This window comes from Anolis carolinensis, chromosome 1 (assembly GCF_035594765.1).
Source record: "Anolis carolinensis isolate JA03-04 chromosome 1, rAnoCar3.1.pri, whole genome shotgun sequence".
NCBI lineage: Eukaryota > Metazoa > Chordata > Lepidosauria > Squamata > Dactyloidae > Anolis > Anolis carolinensis.
In genome coordinates, this window is record NC_085841.1 from 277,756,138 (window position 1) to 277,776,620 (window position 20,483).

At 37.5% G+C, this 20,483-nt stretch overlaps 1 protein-coding gene across 20 annotated transcripts in view; it reads right to left on the reverse strand.

The window, feature by feature from the left end:
• ppfibp2 (PPFIA binding protein 2) overlaps window positions 1-20,483 on the reverse strand; it is a 139,591-nt gene that overhangs the window by 22,378 nt on the left and 96,730 nt on the right. For 16 of the 20 annotated variants that reach the window (XR_010001956.1, XM_062967734.1, XM_062967730.1 and 13 more), the window contains 9 exons: window positions 18,362-18,454; window positions 13,960-14,068; window positions 12,241-12,273; window positions 9,743-9,804; window positions 7,133-7,208; window positions 3,664-3,770; window positions 3,512-3,576; window positions 3,027-3,092; window positions 1,467-1,527 (listed from right to left, as the gene is read on the reverse strand). Coding sequence is in view for 19 of the 20 variants with exons in the window: in XM_062967734.1 (XP_062823804.1) it covers window positions 1,467-1,527; window positions 3,027-3,092; window positions 3,512-3,576; window positions 3,664-3,770; window positions 7,133-7,208; window positions 9,743-9,804; window positions 12,241-12,273; window positions 13,960-14,068; window positions 18,362-18,454 (672 nt within the window). In the remaining variant the exon portion in view is untranslated. The remainder of the gene's footprint in view (window positions 1-1,466; window positions 1,528-3,026; window positions 3,093-3,511; window positions 3,577-3,663; window positions 3,771-7,132; window positions 7,209-9,742; window positions 9,805-12,240; window positions 12,274-13,959; window positions 14,069-18,361; window positions 18,455-20,483) is intronic. The other 4 variants (XM_062967735.1, XM_062967731.1, XM_062967728.1 and 1 more) reach the window with 1 other exon arrangement.

Consider the following 20,483-nt stretch of genomic DNA (forward strand, 5'->3'; position numbering starts at 1 on the left):
GAGAAGGTAACAAACAAATGTTAGTGTAAACATATATTAACATTTTAGTTTGATTTCTAGTGATGCTTTGGAAAAACAATAGCAGGTTTATTTTCTCCTTAATATACAATCCCCTGCCACATAGACATTAGTGTGCATCTCTTGTTCCCTTCCAATTTTTAAATATAGCTAAATCCAGCTTCTATTGAAATCAACTGAATTTGTGCCAGTGACTTCCTCAGGCTGTGTGTTAGAAATGAATTCCAAATTCTAAGATACAGAACAGATGTTTAACCACCTGCTATAATAACAGACCACGCGGCACAAACTGCATTATGCTGGGTTATTCACTTTTGCCAAATGCGTGTGAGAGATCAGCAAAATCCCACTAAACACAAGTTGACTTCACTTCCATGAAATGGATATAACACTTGGATAGTTTGTACATGCAGAGAGTACCACATGCACAGACCCCTCTGAATTTGAGGAATGATGAACATACATTATTCCATTTAGATCGCATATGCTGTATTCCACATATAACTGGAGAGTGTAATGCCCAATGCATGGAAATATTGCAGGTCTTCCTTTCCACCTTACATTTAAGTAAATCCACTTTTTCAAATGTGTTTATGCAGGAGGAATAACCAAAGTGGAGCTGAGCTAAAATGCTGGTATTTTTTTTTTAGTTTTTGACTTTTGCAAATTTGTTATTCAAAGATTTGATTTAAAAGGTATTCTCTAGCTATCTCTGGGTCTTCCAATATGATTCTATAGACAGCTTTCAGCAGAAGTTAAACATAGTGTCATGCTGAAGAAACTAGATATTCCTAGAGAGATGTTCTCTCACATAAAAAAAACCCAGCAATGTTTTATTTGTGATTTTTCACTTTCATTGGGGGCCCTTGCGCTTGTAACCCCCGAGATTATGAATGGTTGACTGCATTGTTGTCTTTTGCACAGTAGGAGAAGATCTGTATTTTCTATAGTAACAAATAGAACAAGGAGAAAATAGACCTTTGAATTCTAGAATAACTACAGAAGTTAGTCCTTCATTCATTTGCCACTGACAATATCACAACATATTTTAAAAGATAAAATGAAAGGTCCACATAAAACATGCTAGAGAAACTCTGAAAGGCATTTTGAGGTTAACTACATAGCCTCTGGATGTTATCACAGTCATAAGACACCTTCAAATGAAATCAATGTGTACAAAGCAACTCAAGATTATGACTTGCATTACATGGGTATACTGGTCAGAACACCTTACATTAGTTTATTGCATCCACCACACTGAAATATTTTTGGGTTTGCTGGTATAACAGACCATTCCCATATTATATAAATATTTATTTATATTTTCTTTCAATCACAAAAATCAAATAAAATTAGAATTACTCAGCCACCAAACTTTTGCTATGCTGCACTATACATTAAGTCACCTGCATATATCTTAAACAAAAATGTCATGGTATTTAGCAAACCTTTTCCAAGGATTCACTTTGCAAGTCTTCTAGACTACTTGATATTTTTTTCTGTGGCACCCTTGAAAGGAGAAAGACAATAATTTGCATGAAAGAGATCAAGCAACATGAAACATACACAGAGTCACAAACAACAAACAAATTACAAGACCCTAAGTAGAAGTAGCTAGAAGAGCTGTGGCAAACTTGTGAACTTCCAGGTGAACTGTTATGCCTGTCAGATTGCATTTACTGGGCTCACTATGTTTGATTGGGAACAGGAATTTGGCAACATCTGGAAGACTACAGGTTCCTGAACTAGAAGTAACTGAAAACTGATATTTCACATTTTTTCTGTCACTATTACATCAGCAGCAATCTTAAGGTTTGGATGGAGTACAGTTCCTACCAGCATAAGTAGTACATTCGTACCTCATCACATTTAAAAGCTCTTGCCATCTACAAGATATGTATGTGCATAATATTTACTAAACTAGTTTATAACACATATTGGTGATCAGCAAACCAAGTAAGAGAATGACTGTTATTGTAATGTTGCATGCTCATGGGTCAACAAACATGGCATTCCTAGATACAATGGAGTATGTGTAGAGACTTTACAGTAGTAAAGCTAATAGAATGATTTTCTATTAGGGGTGTGAAAACCAAATGAAACCCCAAGACCATCTTTGCAGATTGACTAAGTCCTTTCTTCCTTTCTAAAAATCCTTTTTATCTCTGCACCTTAAGACACCGCCTGAACGTCTTATCGGCCCTTTCTTTCAAGTCAGTGAGATCTCCTACTTTGAAAAAAAAAATCCCATAGGTCAGTGGTTCTCAACCTGGGGTCGCAAGATATTTTTGGCCAACAACTCCCAGATTTCCCAGCCAGTTTACCAGCTGTTAGGATTTCTGGGAGTTGAAAGCCAAAAACATCTGGGGACCCCAAGTTGAGAACCACTGCCATAGGTAGAAAACAGGTGGGATGAGTTGTATGGTCCAAAATGGCTAATTGCACTGGGAGGCAGAAATAGCAGGGCAGGGCTGAGACAGCCCGCAGGGTCCATGGCGAGGGTGGATACAGTTCACAATTCCTAAAAGTTGCCCAGGCCTGTAAATAGCCAATACTACATCAATTTACCTTTTCTTTGAACTAACAAATGACCTTAAATTGATAAAAAACAAAATACATATAAATAAAGTTAAATTCCGAAAAACAGTTCAAAAGTTCGATTAAACATGTATCAGTAAAAGAAAGCAGTGCCACAATCCACTCAGCAGCAATCTGGTGTATCTGAATGGAAAAGGTCACTGTATGGCAGTGGGAAAAAGACAGAAAGAAGACCAATCACTGGCGAGCACAAGGAATTGCGGGCTAACTACTGGCATCCTTTGGGGGAAAGCCTCTTTTAGTTCTAGTGAGTAGCACCGCCTGAATAAAGTGGGGTAGTTTTGTTGCATTACAGTAGGCTGGTCCCTTTGAACTGGGCCAGCAGTCACATATTTTTCAAACAAAATAGGTATTATTTCAAAGTACCTTGCATACTTTGTCTGAGAAGTGTCCAAAGATATTGCTCTCACCTATTTTGGAATTCCAGGCTTTCTCCATTTGTTGAAAATTTATTTGCCGGATCTGGAGAGCTTCCACTATTAATAGTTATGGAAAACAACAGACAGACTTTAGAGAACAATTTTTTAAGGCACATTCCCATGTTTTATTCCATCTGGCCAAACTAATTTTTGCAGCAACATGAAATTCATTCAGGATGCATCCAGGCTCAAGTCTATGAAAGCCTATGCTACCAATTTGATTCCCTCATTCTCTAAGTTGATACAAACTACCACTGTTGATTCTGTTCTTTACAATTTTATACCAAGTTACAATAAACTGACCTGGAGCACAGGAATAAAAGGTTTCTGACAGAAAATATTTGTAAAAGAATTAACACGTGTATGGATTGAAAGAACAGGAACAAAATCTGAAGCTTTTTGGCTTTTTAAACTCAGCCTGAATGCATCCTCACAATAATAGTGATTTATAAAAAAAATGTGGTACAAGATCTTGCCTGATTTCCAGCACTTTTTGTGATGGTGGAAGCAGTGTAGGTGGGGTCATTTCCCATGGAAATACCTGTGCAAAAGAATTTAAATATATTGAAAACAAACGCCACAACAATCTGTGTAGAAAATGGAGAAAAGGAAAAATCAACCAACCAACCTCTGGTTTAAAGTTTTCCATTTGGGCCGTATTAATTGGACTCCATTTTCTTAAAGTTGCCTCAAGATCATCGTCGCTGCTAACAGATAAAACTCTTTCTGATGTTCCTGAAAGGATCAAACAGTTTAAATCTCTCTGTGTGGGTCAAATGCTGATTTATTAAAATGTCACTATAGTCATAAACATATTTAATCTCAAATTCAATCAAGCTACCCATATTTGAAATTTCTTGAAATGCAGAAAGGATACGACACATGAAGTTGGTAAATTAAATCTCTTACGTAATCAATAAGTACTTATGTCTCTTGCTGATCATTAGAGTAACTTGTTTAGTGGGTAGACGCCATATGCAGTACAGTACAACTTCACAAACTATAGAAGGTATATCTCCAAAAATGATGGAAAATCATAATTTAGAACTGAGAATGCTTAAAAGATTTCTGATACATAGAAATGTTTCACAATCATAAGCATATTAAGAACCAATTCATGTAAAACAAGCCAACAATTTTAATAATCCTTTGTAACACAACTGATGTAGCTCCATAAAGTAAACACACTAGAATACCTATGAATGCAAATCACGGTGCTGTCCCAACACAGACCTATTTATATTCAGGCAGCATGAATTTTGGCACCCTATTTATTTCAGTGATGGGTACCTTAAATGTAGCATTAAAAGAATGTTTTTATGCTGGAGGTATTGTAGCTTAACTGCTCTGTCCAGTTTCTAAATTCTAGAGGAACTGTGTGCCATTGGTAAAGATGAAAGAACTACTCACATTTTTTCCATATTGTTCTATAAAGACAGTTCTAGATACATATCTCTGTCTGTCTGTCTGTCTGTCTGTCTGTCTGTCTGTCTATCTATCTATCTATCTATCTATCTATCTATCTATCTATCTATCTATCATGTACCCATCCATCCATCCATTCATCTATACACGCACACACATATGCCAAAAGTTCTGTAGTTAATTATAGTAAACTAGGTCACAATGCATTTTGTGTCAAGTGAGCGCTTTAAACTTACATTATGTCACTGGAAAATATAAATGTGTGGAACAAAATGTTGCCTAATACCATGAATTTGACATATTATGCTCTGAGAAATGTGGGATAGGTTACAAAACAGGAAAATTACTTCCAGCTTTTCATATATCTTTTGTGTAGTCTGCAAAAAGGATAGCAATTCAATATTATTTTCATGCTAGACCTATTATTAAGAAGATTTAAAGGAGGGTTGAGTTTGTCTTAATAAATATTGCATTATAGGAAAGCTGGTGGTTTAAATTAGTTTCTCAGTTACCAATTTTTATTATCTCAGGAAACAGTCCCATCTCTTGCAAAAGCTGTGATTATACAACTGAAAGCTACTTAATAATGATGATGATGGTGATGATGATGATGATGATGATGATGCATTTGTATTTTTCCAGGGGGACTCAGGGCAGCTCATAACATAATAATGGCAAATATTCAGTGCCAGTATAAAACAAGAAAAATATAAAAGCACACAATACTTTATACAAGCAAGATTAAAAATTATCCTTAGATAAACATCATTTAAACATTTAAAGCCAGTTACAGTAAGTGCCAAATCCGTTTCCTTTCCATCGTATCTAGCGAAACTCATTAAAAACAAAAAAACAAAAAACAAAAAACAGGGTTGAAAGAGTAAAAATTGGCCTTGGAAATCCATTTATCTCCTCACTCCCATACTAGATTGATAAAGGGAGAGTATCCCTTAGGATTTAAATGATTCTGATGTGTGTGTATGTATGTATCTAACACAGCATTCAAAGGATGTTGTCCTGGCCTCCATCTTTGAAGACAACTTTTAAAAATAGCTTTTCTGTGTATTCACTTCTTTTCTTGACTGCTTTATTCTAAATGCAGACAGGAAGTTTAACATTTTATGCAGCTGTCTAGTCAGGTATGAAAAAATGCTATAGTAGACAAATTTTCTTTTCTTTTTAAAAAAGCCAACTCTAATAACTTTATTATGTCTTCTTCAAAGTGACAGAAAATTTCATGACCAAATAAGGATAAACAGCCTGAGATATACTTTAGTAGTGGGGAGTAGATTCTTTCTAATAGTTTTGCTGAATCCCACAGAAATCACAAAATGTTTGCACCATTACCCATTTAGTCACACAGGCAATTGCTTTACAACGAATAAAGCCATTGCTTAGCTGCTTGGCATTATAGTCAGTGCAGACATTTTGTCTTAACTGTGCCATGCTGTGTGCATGTTGCTTAATAACAAATGGAATATATTTAGGAATCTCATCAAAGTTACCAACCTAGGTGATATAGGATTTATAAACTTTATAGGCCCTCCCTGTATTGTTGGCCTGTAATTCTCATAATTTCTGTTCTGATTTGTGCTGATGAGAATCGCAGTCCAACAACATCTGGGGGGCCAAAAGCCATCCACACTTTCAGTAATGAGCAATTGTTGGCAAAACCTATTGCACACAAACCAAGCACTGCATGACAGGAATTTGAAGTTCAAGCAGCTGCACAACATTTTGGCAAGTACCTGGATCTAGGGCTATTTGGTTGCAAACTAAGGTCAGTTGGTAGCCAATTGTTCTGCATTTATTACAATTTAGCCACCTTCACAAGCAAATAATCCCAGGTGACAAGCATTTTTTATTATGGCAAATTACAGTGCTCTAAACATTGCATTTTCATGCCCAACAACCAGGGAGCAAAACATGGAGAAATTGGCCAAAAAGTAGTGCTATCAGTCGGATTCAAGTCACACACACAAGTAGGAAATCACTTCCGTAGGTGATACATACAGATGCCCTGTCTTTGTCAGTGGAAGCAATGTCTTTGTTTTTGCTGGAAAGTACACCATTCAATGGGAAAACTTTCAGAGGCATCTCATAAGTTTTCTTATACAGCCAGCTGTATCAAGCCATGGTCAAGTTGTTTAAAGTAAAGAACAGGGAGGAGGACAACAATTCAACATTCTTCTCACAAAGGGCTTCCAACAGCCCCCACCCCATGTCTTTGTGTGTTGTAAAGGCAGATCACTCCAGGGAGTAAAGCACACCCAGAGGAAGGAATGAGATATTTTCACATTAAGTTTCACCTTTCTACATACACCACAAGGACACAAACACGGCAGAATAAAGCTTAACATTTCTGGCTGAGTGCCCAAGCATTATTTGTTGGGAGGAAACTTCATTTGACAACCTTCCACTTCCTCTAAGGACCAACGGTACTATTGGCCCATTCTGGTGGCTGCTATGTTGCTCGGTTGAAGGGTTAGGGATTTTCAACAAAATCTGAACACAGAATTTATCTACTTGAAACTTTAATAACCTTTATTGGACTAATATATCTGCTTCACCTCAGGGACACACCTTTGGGTATGGAATAAAATGACTAATCAAAGTATGTCACACAATTTCAGAAGTACACTTCCATGCAGTGTACTATTCATTAAATATACCTTGTACTGCTATCATGATCTCTTTCACCCTTCGGTATTGGCTTAGCAAAACTGTTAATTCTTCTATCCGACGATCCTAAAAGGAAACGAAGAGAAAATAAATAAAATTGGCATATAGTTCCAAAATATCAAATATTTTTATTTGTTGGGGATAACACAATGGCAATGGGACTTTTTCTACTCACTGAGGTTGTGGAGTTGCTGCTGTGTGAAAGATTATGCGCCCCCCGCTCAATATTTGTGGACTGGATGCTGTTAATCAATCTTTTGTTCCCTGTTCTGATGATGACATCACCACCACACTCATGGAAGGCCACAGAGTGACTTTGAGCAAGTCACACACACTCAGCTCCAGAAAACCCTATGATAGGTTTGCCTTATGCTCCCCACAAATCTGAGGTCTAGGGAGAATTCTGATGATGTCATTGAGCACCAGCCAGGTGTTCACAACTTGTCATTCGAACACATAGAGATTATTTTTGTTTGATCATGGCTTAAATAAAATGATATTATTTCTTCTCACTGATTTAGGGAGAAGGGATTAGAAACTTTTAATCTAGCCTACTTCCTATTAGCCACAAGGTAGATGAAGAACAGAATGGAAGGTGAGCCTGGCATCACAATAAGTGGAAGAAAACTTGCTAAACAAACACGTAACTACCTCGCAGATAGTCATTGTATGTTGTAGCAAAATATTCATTAAACCCTGCAAACTGTAGTGAACTGCTGCTGTACAGCTGAACTGGATATCTATATTTGGTCTTTTCATCTTGCCCAGAGATGAACCCATCAAAATTGCTGATCAAGGACAGCCTGAGATTTGACAATTCTATATACAATAGAGTCTCACTTATCCAACATAAACGGGCAGAACATTGGATAAGCAAAAATGCTGGATAATAAAGAGGGATTAAGGAAAAGCCTATTAGAAATCAAATTAGTTTATGATTTTACAAATTGGGCACCAAAACATCATGTTTTACAACAAGTCTGTCACTTGTTGTTGGACGTGTTGGTCTACTTCGCGTTGCTGTCTAGAGAAAGAGCTGTGGATCCGGGTGGGAGGCAGACTGTGTAGGATAATACAGAACGTTGGATGAGCGAAGGTTGGATAAGCGAGACTCTACTGTAGTAAGTTTTAGATAGGTTCAGAATTGTTTGTGGCTTTGTGAACCTAAAATTTCACTCTGTTTCTTGGAAAGATGTGTAAACAGGGCTCTCTTTTGTACAAAAACATAGTATGAGACCTGCAACACTGTGATAATTGGCCTCTCTGTAGCATAACAATATTTTGGAAATAGAAACAGTAATCTGTTGCAGTAAAATGATACTCATTCTCTTCCCTGCAGTTGCCTTAAAATGTCATGTTATTGCTACAGGGCATGCAAACTGATAAAAAAAGAAAGCCTGATACAATTTCCGCAAGTCATGCTTATTGGGATCATATTGGGGGGTGGGTAGTTTGCACGCACATTCTCTCTGAGATAGGAAACACTCCTAGGGTGAGACCCAGCTTGAGTACTGGCACCCTGTTTGACAGAACTCAGCTGTCATTTTCTCCCCTTCTCATGGGACATCACCTGCTTTATGTCATTTCCAGTAACTGAAAATTGAGAGGGGTCAAGACGGTTCTATGATTAAGTTCTCACTATGGCACTTCCTTCATGAAAATAGGTGTGACAAGAAGATGTGAGTCACAGGAAATTTTAGGATACCAGGGTGTGTAACCTAATAAACTAGTTATACTAATAATGGGAGAGCCAGATTATGAAGACTGATAATTATGATTTCCCCATGCTGGGCAAAAAATAACCATATCTTGCAAACTACAGCCTTTTTCTTCAATGCCTCTTTTCTTCTAGCATTTTATTTTATTCATATCCAGTCTTTCTCATGATAAGGGGGCAGCTGGAATCCTCAGAGGTATTAGACACAATACAAAGAGGAGATGAAATATTGTTATGATTTTTCGTTTTCACAATGATTTTGTGCTTATAAATCTTCAAATATTTAGTTAAACCCATGGCAACTAGAAAGAGGTTAAAAAGTGGAGAAAATATAGGATTTATGTTATTTGTCCCTATTTATAGCCCCTCTCTCAATATCATCAGGAAGCAAGCTGCTTGCAGTTGTAAACAAGTCAGAAAAGATGGGGAAAGCATATTAGTTCAGCAGTAAAATTAAAAGAATGAGCAGTAAATTAGTGCATTTACAAATTCAACTGGTGAGCTACACTCTTTTCATGACCCTCAAAACAAAGCCTGAGATCCTGCATGGGAGGCATAGCTAGGATGACATAGCTATAATTAGTCTACTGATTTAATTCTTTAAAACGCACTGTAGACATTGGGCAGCTGCACCAACAAGGATGACCTGCATGCCCCCCTCCTACCAGTCAACCATAGTGTGTTGAGCGGTGACTGAAAGGACTTGTAGTGGCAGCCTGATACCTAAAGTGTGTTTTGAGGAGGGGGCATTTGAGATATTGGCAATGATACACAGTTGTGAATGTGAATTGCAAAATTAACAAGGCTGTAAATTCAACTTTCAACATTGTAAATATTGAACAGAATACCAGTTACCATTTGCTACCATTTACTGTTTTCTTACCTTTTCTTCATTTGCAGCTAGTAATGATTCCATTCCTACTTTCAGATGTTGTACCTCTTGATCTAAACAAAAGGTTTCAGAAAACATTTTCATATGTTATTGTCTCAGAGCAGGAATATTTATGGTAATCTTCAGAAGACAAGAAATAAAATGGACCAAGAACAGTGAATACACAGACTATCACTTCCTTTATTTAAATTACTAGAGGTGGTAACTGCTTTAATGACAGGCAATCCATGTGATCAATGGTGGTCCATGGTTCATGAACTGGTGTCAGTTCCCAAGCCATTGGCTTCTAGTTCCTGATGAGTAGCCTACAAACACAATACTGATTCCTCCTATAGTGGATAACTTTTTTCTAGTCACCTACATCAGGCAGATTGTATTTATAATTACAAATTCTCATCAGACAACTGTCTTCTACTGCAGACAGTGTTTTTTTTATTTAGAAATGTGTATCTTGTCCACTGGTGACCAGCAAACACAAAATAAAACTTGTACCACAAATTGACAATAAATGCTGTGAAAGGTACACATTTTTTTTGTTTAGAGAAATTAAATGAAATATTCTTAAGATTTTCCTATGAAAAGGGAAACTGGGACCCCATAGTGCAGTGGTTCTCAACCTGTGGGTCCCAAGGGGTTTTGGCCTACAACTCCCAGAAGTTCCAGCCAGTTTACCAGCTGTTAGGATTTCTGGGACTTGAAGGCCAAAACATCTGGGGACCCAGAGGTTGAGAACCACTACCATAGTGGGAGAAAAGCAAGATGGTAAAGAAATAACTAAAGACAGTACTACAATGACAAATAACGTGGCCAGCATTGTGGTGTAGTGGCACCCTGAGCTGCCTCACATGGCACAGAATCACAAATCTCTATTTAAACTAAAACAAACAATGGAAAATTATGTGGGTAAAATCAAATGTATCTTTCAGCAGAATGTATTTCCTTTTGTAGAATGAATTTCCTCTCACTGCAGCCTGCATGAGTCCCCAAAATCTGTTTTAAAGTCACAGTGCACAGCTATGGGAGCAGATATGGAGTGTATTGGGAAAGAGAGGAAAGGAATGTCTCAGGTCCCTTCCACACAGCCATATAATCCAGAATATCAGGGCAGTAAATCCCACAATATCTGCTTTGAATTTATCTGAGTCCACACTGCCATATATTCCAGGTCAAAGCAGATAATGTGAAATTTTATTCAGCTGTGTGGAAGGGGCCTCAGTATGTGAGTAGGAGGACACTTGCACAACATTTCCAAAAAGGTGTTTAATCTTGTTTGTATTTAGGTCCACTTCCTGATCATCTACACAAAACCTACGTATCAGTTAGCAAAATGAAGCATTCATACTGGAGTAGATGACTTTCCACTGTGTACCGAAGCTCATTTGTAACTTATGCATAGGAGCTTATCTTAAAATCAGGTGTTATAGTGGGTATGTCTGTAAAGTTTTGTATGTGGCAGACAGAGAGAATAACTTTGTTTGAAACCACTAGGCACTAATTCATCTAAATAGCTTGAGAAAAATGAAGAGATGACAGTAGACTCCAGAAATGGTTTGATCACAGGAATTGTGCAAGCAATACACATTACTACACATTTTAAGTAAAATTATCCTAAATCCCGGACTTAAAAATAATTGGTGAATCAACTTGTTCACATTCCAAAGGAATTTCCAAAGATGGCAATGTGACACACAAGGAAAGAATAACAAAATAGTATGTGCACCCAACATTATTAGTAGTCAGAATATAAGTATTCAGGTTTTTTTCCTAAAAGAAAGCAAAAATATTAAGATTACCATTCTATTCAGTTTATTGAAGCAAAACAGAATTTTATGAATGAGTGAAATAATTAGTGGATTATATATTTTAATTACAGTTCGATATGATCTTGCACAGCCCCCCCCCCCAACAAAACAAAGCAGCACAGCACAGCAAGCAATGCACAAGCAATCAGACAGATTTAAAGGAGAAAAGGCCACAGTACATGTTTTTTTGTTTGTTTTTTTAGAATTTGGATTACATTTTCGTTATCACTTGTAGACTTTGAAATGACCTATGTCAAGAGATTAGGTTTCCTTCCCAAATATTAAGTGGATTTCTCTCTCTCCTTTCTCATGACAGAAATGGAAAACGTCAAGTAGTCATATTTCAGAGTAAACATTCCTTTTAAAAAGGAAAAAAAAATACCCCAAATATCTTTTACAGCCTTTACATGCCACTACATAACATTGGATGAGATTTCAAATCTGATATACTGAGCCTGTTGACCTTGACACAGCAGGTTTAAAAGTCAATTTTTGTTAACATGCATCCTTGATTTTTTTGTCTAATTTTAATAACTGTCTGTTTGCTGCAAGCTGTAAGATATTCATCCTGCGAGTTGTAATTTATCAGCCAAATATATAGGCACATTGAATGATTACTGCTGCAAAAGTGCACTTTAGCTATAATTTTTTGTGTGAGAAGTAATGAAGTGAATTCTTGAGGCTTACGTTTTTCTTTTAGCCTTCTCCTATACACTTCCTCTACGATAGGAAATGGAGAAATTAAAAGAAAGTATGCAGGAAAAAACACAGATATTAGATGCAATTTCATTAGATTATCCATTCAATAATAACAGATATGCCTTAATATTACTGCTGAACTCTTATAAGCTTTCAAAAGTTGTCAAGTCAAAGGAACACCACTAAGTTCATTTAGTTTCACTAACAATGCAACCACAATGCACGTTTATTTCTTAATATGCATTGGATTGTAGCATTACAGTGCTACCTTAGGTGTTTTTTTACTCAGAGGTTGGCTGTATTGAAATCAGCAGGTTTTATTACAACAGTAGTAGCTATGATTATGATTTATACTATCAATGTGCATGGCATGTCATAGAATATTTAACTGGTTGGATGTTTAAGATTGTAAACTAGGTTATACCATTTGGAATGAACTACAAAGACTACATTGGACGTCAGCAAGAAAGACGTTTGTTAAAATGTCCAACATGTTAGAAAAACAGTATATTCTAGTAACTCACACATACCTTATTATACCAACCATGCACATACAAAACAAATAACTAAAATTAATATCAAAGTCTATGACTACATCAAAAGCAACATAATTCCATAATTCTTAATGTGTGTCAAGACATCTTTGAATAGTCCACCAAAAAAGTAGGTTTTTCCTTTTTGGAAGTACAGGTAGCCCCCCAAGTTATGATCAAGGTAGATTCTGTAGATTTGTTCCTAAATTGAACTTGTTTATAAGTTGGAACAGGTACATTTTAAAGTGTAATTCCAGCCTATATATACAGGAAAGGGTTAACACTCATGGTGTTTGTTTTGCTGTCTGTGCCCTTGTTCAGAAGGTTTCACTTCACTTTCTGTCCCTGTGAGAATTGGATGTTTAAAAATTATGCTTGTTGTGGAAACAAGGATTGGCGCTAAAGTTTCAGTGGAGACACCTTTTCTCCATGACAACTCTTTCAGGAGTGAATTTCCCTTCCTAGGGGTAGATTTCTCTCACTTCCAGTAGTATCGCCCCGTTCTCAATTATGAGTCGTTTATAAGTCTGATGTTTATAACTTAAGGATTGCCTGTATTTTAATGTATTTGCAAGAGGAATACAGAGACCCCCACTTTAAAGGGTTGAAAAATTAAGGATTTTAGGCTGAAGGATTACTAGGCTGGGTGCACAAAAGATTGCACGTGCAGCCTGCTTTTCAAATTAACCATAAATATTTGGCATTTATTAAAAGTAGTCCTTGAAAATCTGTGAAATTATAAAATTCACAGCACAGTAGTTGGGATGAGACAGAAAGAAATACATGATTAAAGGTGGATGGAATAAAAAAAATCATACAGTAGGCATATTCCCTACGTAAGGCTCCTTAACCACTCCTGAGAAGCCTTCAAGGAACTTTCAGTTCTGCTGTAACTGCAAAGACTACTTCACACATTTGCTGTAACACTTCAACTATCTTTATTATATAACATGGTACATACTTCAGAATGACCACTGACAGATAATTGAATCAGAATATAGGGACAAAACTGTGTTGTGATTATATCTAGGAATGTTTTTAAAGAGCTCTGCATGGAAATAGTAAGCAGTGACTGAGAAATATAATCCACAAAGTGGGGAAGAATGGGTAAACAGAATTTGATGTGTATATTTTAATAAGCCATGTTGCTGTTTATGTATCCCTTCATTATTACCTCTTTCTGCACTTTCGTTATTTGATGATGTCCTCAAGATTTGACTCTGTAGTCGTTCAATTTCTGAATCTTTTAGTGCTAATTGTTCCTGAAGTTGTGCTATTTCAGCCTGAAACAATAGAATAATATTAGCTTTTTGTTCATTTCTCTCTCTTACCAAAAAGATGTAAACATACAAACATTCACAGCAGACAAATTTTTCAAGTGCATGTTAGAACCTGCCTGGTCACTGCCAATTTATTTTTAGCACCACGCTAAACTAGAAATATAAACTTCAGTTTCTGTTATGACTGATAAGTAAAAACTTATTTTCTTCTTGGTAGAACTGTATCTTAACATTAGTGTAGAGGTGATACCAATACAGAAAGAATGCTGTTTGTTTCTCAAGGTAGTAGAATAGAAGCTTCTTTTTAGCAGAAAAAAAATGGACAAATGAACAAAAATGTTCCCTATGATTGCAAAGAGATGGCAGGTTTGATAGAAATTATTGTAGTGAGAGACACCATGGTGTTGTGGTTGAAAATCAGACAACAACCCTGGAAGGATGGGTTTTAATCCTCATTAGGCCATGGAAACCCGGGGAGTCAGCATCATAGCTATCATTTGCAGCCAAGTATGATTGCCTTCCAAGTTAGTTTTGACAGTGGATCCGTGGTGACTGTCGAAACCTATTCTGGGTCTGCATGTTCTTTTGCAGTGAGGACCTCAATTTCCAGATGGGAGATGATGACTGGAGATTTGGACAACGTGGCCAGTCCAGCGAAGCTGATGTAAGAGGAACGTCAATTCAATGCTGGTGGTCTCTGCCACATTTGACCACCTGTCTTCCTGAGAGATTTGTAGGATTTTTTGGAGGCAATGTTGATGGAATTGTTCCAGAAGTTAAGAGTGGAGTTTGTAGATGATCCACGTTTTGTAGGCATATAGCAGAGTTGGGAGGGCAACAGGTTTATAAACAAGCATCCTGGTATCCCTACAAATGTCCTGATCCTTAAACAAACTCTGCTTCATTAAAAAAAATTCCTGCACTCGCAGAGCTCAGACGGTGTTGTATTTCGGTGTTGATGTTGACCTTTGTGGAGAAGTGGCTGCCAAGGTAGCAGAAATGGTCAACCTTTTCTAACATTACACCACTAAGCTGAATTTCTGGCATTGCAGAGGGATTGGCTGGTGACTGCTGGTAGAGCACTTTGGTTTTCTTGATGTTCAGTGAGAGGCTGAGCTTTCCAACAGTGTCAGTATGTTCCACAATCTAAAATGCATTTATCTTTTTTGACCACAAGATGGTGACCCCTCTGGATGAGGCAGTCCAGCCAGGAATAAGAGAGGCAGACTATGTTTAGGACACCTTTTCTAGCCCCCTCTCCATATGTGTGAGCAGAGTGGATTCTAAATAGGGCTGCTCAGTCATGGATACAGCTGTCAAGCTACTCTACTGCCTTGGACCTTGACATAGAACAGCTGAATCCATATCCACTGACTATGTGCCAGTCTGTGACTAGGGGCTTCCAGATTTCACAGTCTCCACTCGCTGATCACTATGGGACTATGGGGTTTCTGTTCTTTTTCTTAGAAGACTGCTGTGTGCAAATTTGTTTTATGTGCGGAGATTAGTGCACACTCGATCAATACAGTCTTCACAGAAAGAGGTTCAGATCCAGTGGCGTGGTTAACCTGATGATGGGTCGCCCCTCATTTGTTGCAGCCTTCTTCTGCCTTCAAAGGCATTGTAACATGTTATCATCTTCCTGTTCTACCATCGAGGACTTCAGATTGTGCTTGGTCTGGTTCTTCTCCTGTGACCTTGCTGTTCTAGGAGACCCCCGCCCCCCAGGAGCACATGACTTCAACGGCTTTCCCTGCAGGTTCACTGGAATACATAAGCCCCTTCATCATGACATGGTGACAATCCATTGAGGGAGGCCCGATGAGTGACCTTAGGAAAATCACAGTTGCAGTTTCAGAGGAAGACAAAGACAAATCCTCTATGAACAAATCTTGTCAAGAAACTCCAGGATAGGTTTGCTTTAGGATTGCTATAAGTAGGAAATGACTTGTAGACACAGAACAACAACTGTTGTGGTATAAGGGTCCCCATGCTGTTTAACATATACATGAACCTTTGGGAGAGGACACCTGGAGTTCTGGAGTATGGTACCACCTATATGCAGATAACACCCAACTTTATTACTCCTTTCCATCTAAAGCCAAGGAAGCTGTCCTGACCCTAAACCACTGTCTGTCATCATTAATGGACTGGATGAGGGCAAACAAATTGAAACTTAATTAAGACAAGACAAAGGTACTTCTGGTCAACCAGAAGGTAGATCAGAGAATAGAGATTCAGCCTGTGCTGGATTGAGTTACACTCCCCCTGAAGTCATAGGTTCGCAGTTTGGGGGTCCTCCTGGACTTGGCACTGAATCTGGAGGCCCAGGTGTTGGCAGTAGCCAGGAGGGCCTTTGCACAATTAAAACTTGTGTGCCAACTGTGCCCATTCCTTTAGAATCCAGATGTGGCCACAGTGGTACATGCCTTAGTTACATCCTGTCTGGATTACTGTAACATGCTGTACATGGGGCTGTCTCTGAAGAGTACTTAGAAACTTCAGCTGGTCCAAAGAGCAGCAGCCAGGTTGCTAACTGGATCTGGCTACAGGGAGCGGACAACTCCCCTCCTGAAGGACCTCCACTGGCTGCCAATCTGTTTCCGGGCACAATTCAAAGTGCTGGTTATGACCTTTAAAGCCCTAGATGGTTCAGGACCAGACTATTTGGCTGACTGCATCCCCTTGTACAAACCTGTCCAGGCCCTGAGATTTTCAAGAAAGCGCTTTCTCTCAGTCCCACCTCCATCTCAAGCTCGGTTGTTGGGAATGAGAGAACAGACCTTCTTGGAGGCTGCCCCTCAACTCTGGAATTCCCTGCTCAAGGAAACTATAATGGCCCTCTCCCTGTTGTCCTTCTGGTGGCAGGTGAAAAGCTTTTTATTCAGACAGGCTTTTAAAGATAAAGGTTTTTAAGATCAAATCAGGGGGTGCTGTGGTTTTTAATATGCTTTAATGAATTTTAACTTTGATTTTAAAAATACTATTTATATTTAATTCTGTTTTAATGTTTGCATATTTGTATATTTTCAATTATATCCTAATGCTTTTATGTTAAACTGCTTTGAGTCTTCTTTGGGAGAGATAAAGCAGGGTATAAATAAATATAATAAACATAATAATAATAATAATAATAATAATAATAATAATGGCTGATTACCACACAAAACAGAAAACCTCAGATCTCCCAGTTTTTAAATCCACCCCTTCTCCTTTAAAACAAAGTAGAACCCAAAAGGGATGAAAGCAGCAGTAGGTACGGTGCTTTTAAATTTTCATCTAGCCAAGCTTTTTTCTGTTGCTCCCATGATCTCTACTAAGAGAAAATATAAGTACAGCATATTTTTGTATTTTTCTACAAGGTGGGCTAATGAGAGGCTGAAAATTAAGCCAACAGAGCAAACTGAATTAGTCCCATACTTAGTACCATTTAAATTTTAAAAAGTCAGAGGTCCATGTTAATGTTTTATAGGGAAAAAAAGAAATCAGAAGACAGGGTTTGACCTTAAAGTAACCCCTTTTCAACTAGAGAATTATATAAAGCCATGAAGATTTCAATTACTGGCTTGTAAGGAACAATAGCCCCTCTCCACAGAGTAAGGCTAAGCAGCTCAGACTAGAGCACATGCTCTGCATGCAAAGGACTTCCGGTTCAATCCTCACTACCTTCTCCAAGTAGGCCTGGGAAATGCTGGTGTTGGAAGCCCTGGAGAGTAACTCCCATCCAATATACAATACAAAGTAATTGGAGAACAATGACTGGGATGGAGGATTCCAAAGTAAAACTGGTTTTTACTTTTAAGTTGAAGCTGCAGTGGAATATTAGGACTTTTTATGTGTACTCTGGCACTATGACACAACTTAATTGAATATTTTAAACAACAAATAATGTATACAGTAGATTCTTGGTTCAGTAATGCCACGTGGATACCAACATTCATGGATGATCAAGTCCCATTATATACAATGGGTATTATGTCCTCTATATAAAATGGGAAAATCAAACTTTGTTTTTTTTTAAACTTTTTTTTTTTGGGGGGGGGGTTATTTTAAGCCATGGATGATTAAATCCATGGATACAGAAGACTGACTTTTGTGCCAATGTATACAGATGTCAGCCTGAAAATTATTGTCAATAAGAAAGCATCAATAAGAAAGAATACTAACCAAAGCTCTACTGACCTCAATAATAACTTTTGTTCTATGAACTCACAGGTATCTCCCTCCCTCTATCTCCTGAGTATATCAGGAGAGATTTTATCTACATAATATGTGAAACAGGATTGTGTTACTTACTTTAGTTGCTTTCAGTTTCCATTCATACTGGGTCCTTTCATTTTCCAGCTCTTCAACTTTAATTTTTAGATGTTTCAGTTCTTGTAACAAATTCTGCAAAAAAGACAAATGTATTTAATTGAAGATATCAGACATATTGGTGAAACCATCTAGCGAGCACTATAATCTCTGTTCAACAACACTCTCTCAAGCCAGACTTCTACAAGACACATCTTCATCTGGCAACCTATTAAAATGACTCCTTTCTTTTCTGTAAGCTTTAAGAATTTCAAGAAAAGGATTATGTCTGAGATCACCATAACTCTGCCAGTGCTGTTCTGCTAATGAAAGCAGTCAAAAGTGGCAGAGAGGGGAAACTGCACTGGTATAAAGGAAAAAAAAGGCAGTGGTGGCAGGAGGACAATGTCATCTGTTGTAAGACAAACATTTCTCAAATGCTGACTCCAGAAGTGGAGATCTACAGAGGCTATGGGAGGGATGGCTTGACAACTGCCCATCCCATGGCACTAGTGATTGTCTCCCTGCACTACCCAGTAGATTGTTTCCACTGATTTCCTGGGAAACCTGGCATGCAAGAAACAGGCAGCTTTGGTCTGGGATCCTGTTCTTTGGTTGTCACTGCCTGTCTGCATGAACAGAGAAAACGTAATGCTGCTCTTGTGATGAATTGCTACATGAGTGGTCACCACTATAGGATCTTAGACAATATAATGAATTGCCACTATAGGATCTTAGACAATATAATGAACAGATTTTGACTAAATTTGGGGAACTAGTATACTAAATCCTATAATTAGGAGAAAGCATCTCCTTACCACTATTCCAAAAGAAACAAACACCCCCCCACCACCACCACCATGAAACCACAAAAAAAGGAAGTCTGCACAATATAGGCACAATTCAGGTGTCACATTAGCAATCCTTATGGAAACATGCTGTGGCCTTGCACATTCCATCCTTTTCCTTTTACTCTAGTACACCAGGTTTCTCAATTCTTTCCCTGGGTTGTGGTGGTCTAATCTCTGATTGGAAATCATGGTATGAACTCATTTGGTAAATTGAGTTTCAAGGCAATCCTCTTTAATGCCAACCAAAGAACATGTAGCCGGCCAACTAGTTTAATCTATTGGATCACTTCAAAAAGGCAAAACATAATGTAGAAAAGGCTTCCTGGCCTTATTTTGAGTGGAAAACTCTTCCCTCACATCCAATTTTTCCAATCATCACCCTTTGCAAGCACATTATTGTCAAATCTGGAGAGGCTGAGTTTTTTTAGAGGGCAGTTTTTCCCAATAATTGTGCTATTTTGTCTCCATATTAAGAGGCATGTATTTTTATATTTTTAATTATTTTATTATTACCAATGGTTAAAAGCTATTTGCTTTGTTTTAAAATATACATAATATCAAAAAGTATCATTTTAATGCTCAGTATTTCCACAGCTATGGAATTATGAAAAGTAAGGAACTGCTTTTAATCTTGTATATGGAATAAGACCTGTCAAATACCAGATCCAAGCAAAAAGTGACACACAGCAAGTTTAAAAAAAAATCCAGCTAGAAATCTATTGTTTTTAAATGGACACATTATTCTTTTTAGTTTCTCTTTTTACAAACAGTTCAATGTAGCTCAGAACCTTATTTCACTATCTTAGAGAGGAGTGCCTGGTCCAATCAAAACTGATTCATATCATATATTTTATTTCTTTTTCATTAATTTAAAACTATAAAAAGGTTTAGGAAATATTTTTGTCAACTTTTAATCTAGCCTAGTTCTTCTGGCAAAAATAGGCAATCAACATCTGTAATACATTTAATGGAAGGCAAAAGACACTTACTTAAAACAAAGCCAGTGAACATAAACAGATTAAAAATGTGCATCTCCAACATATGATTCTTCAAAGCTCACTGCAACGTGAACAAACTGAGCTAGTAGTGAGTCTTAAAATGAGCTTATGTTAGGCATACCAATGTCATTCTTCTTCTGCTCAACCTCATCAGCTTAACCAAAGTAGCTTTTAGCCAGACATGTGAAGTGGTTTTTGATCAAACACAGTGAAGGTTTGTTCTATAAATCCCAGAAAGCCTTAATGAAGTTCTTGTTTCTCAGGATAAGCAATCAA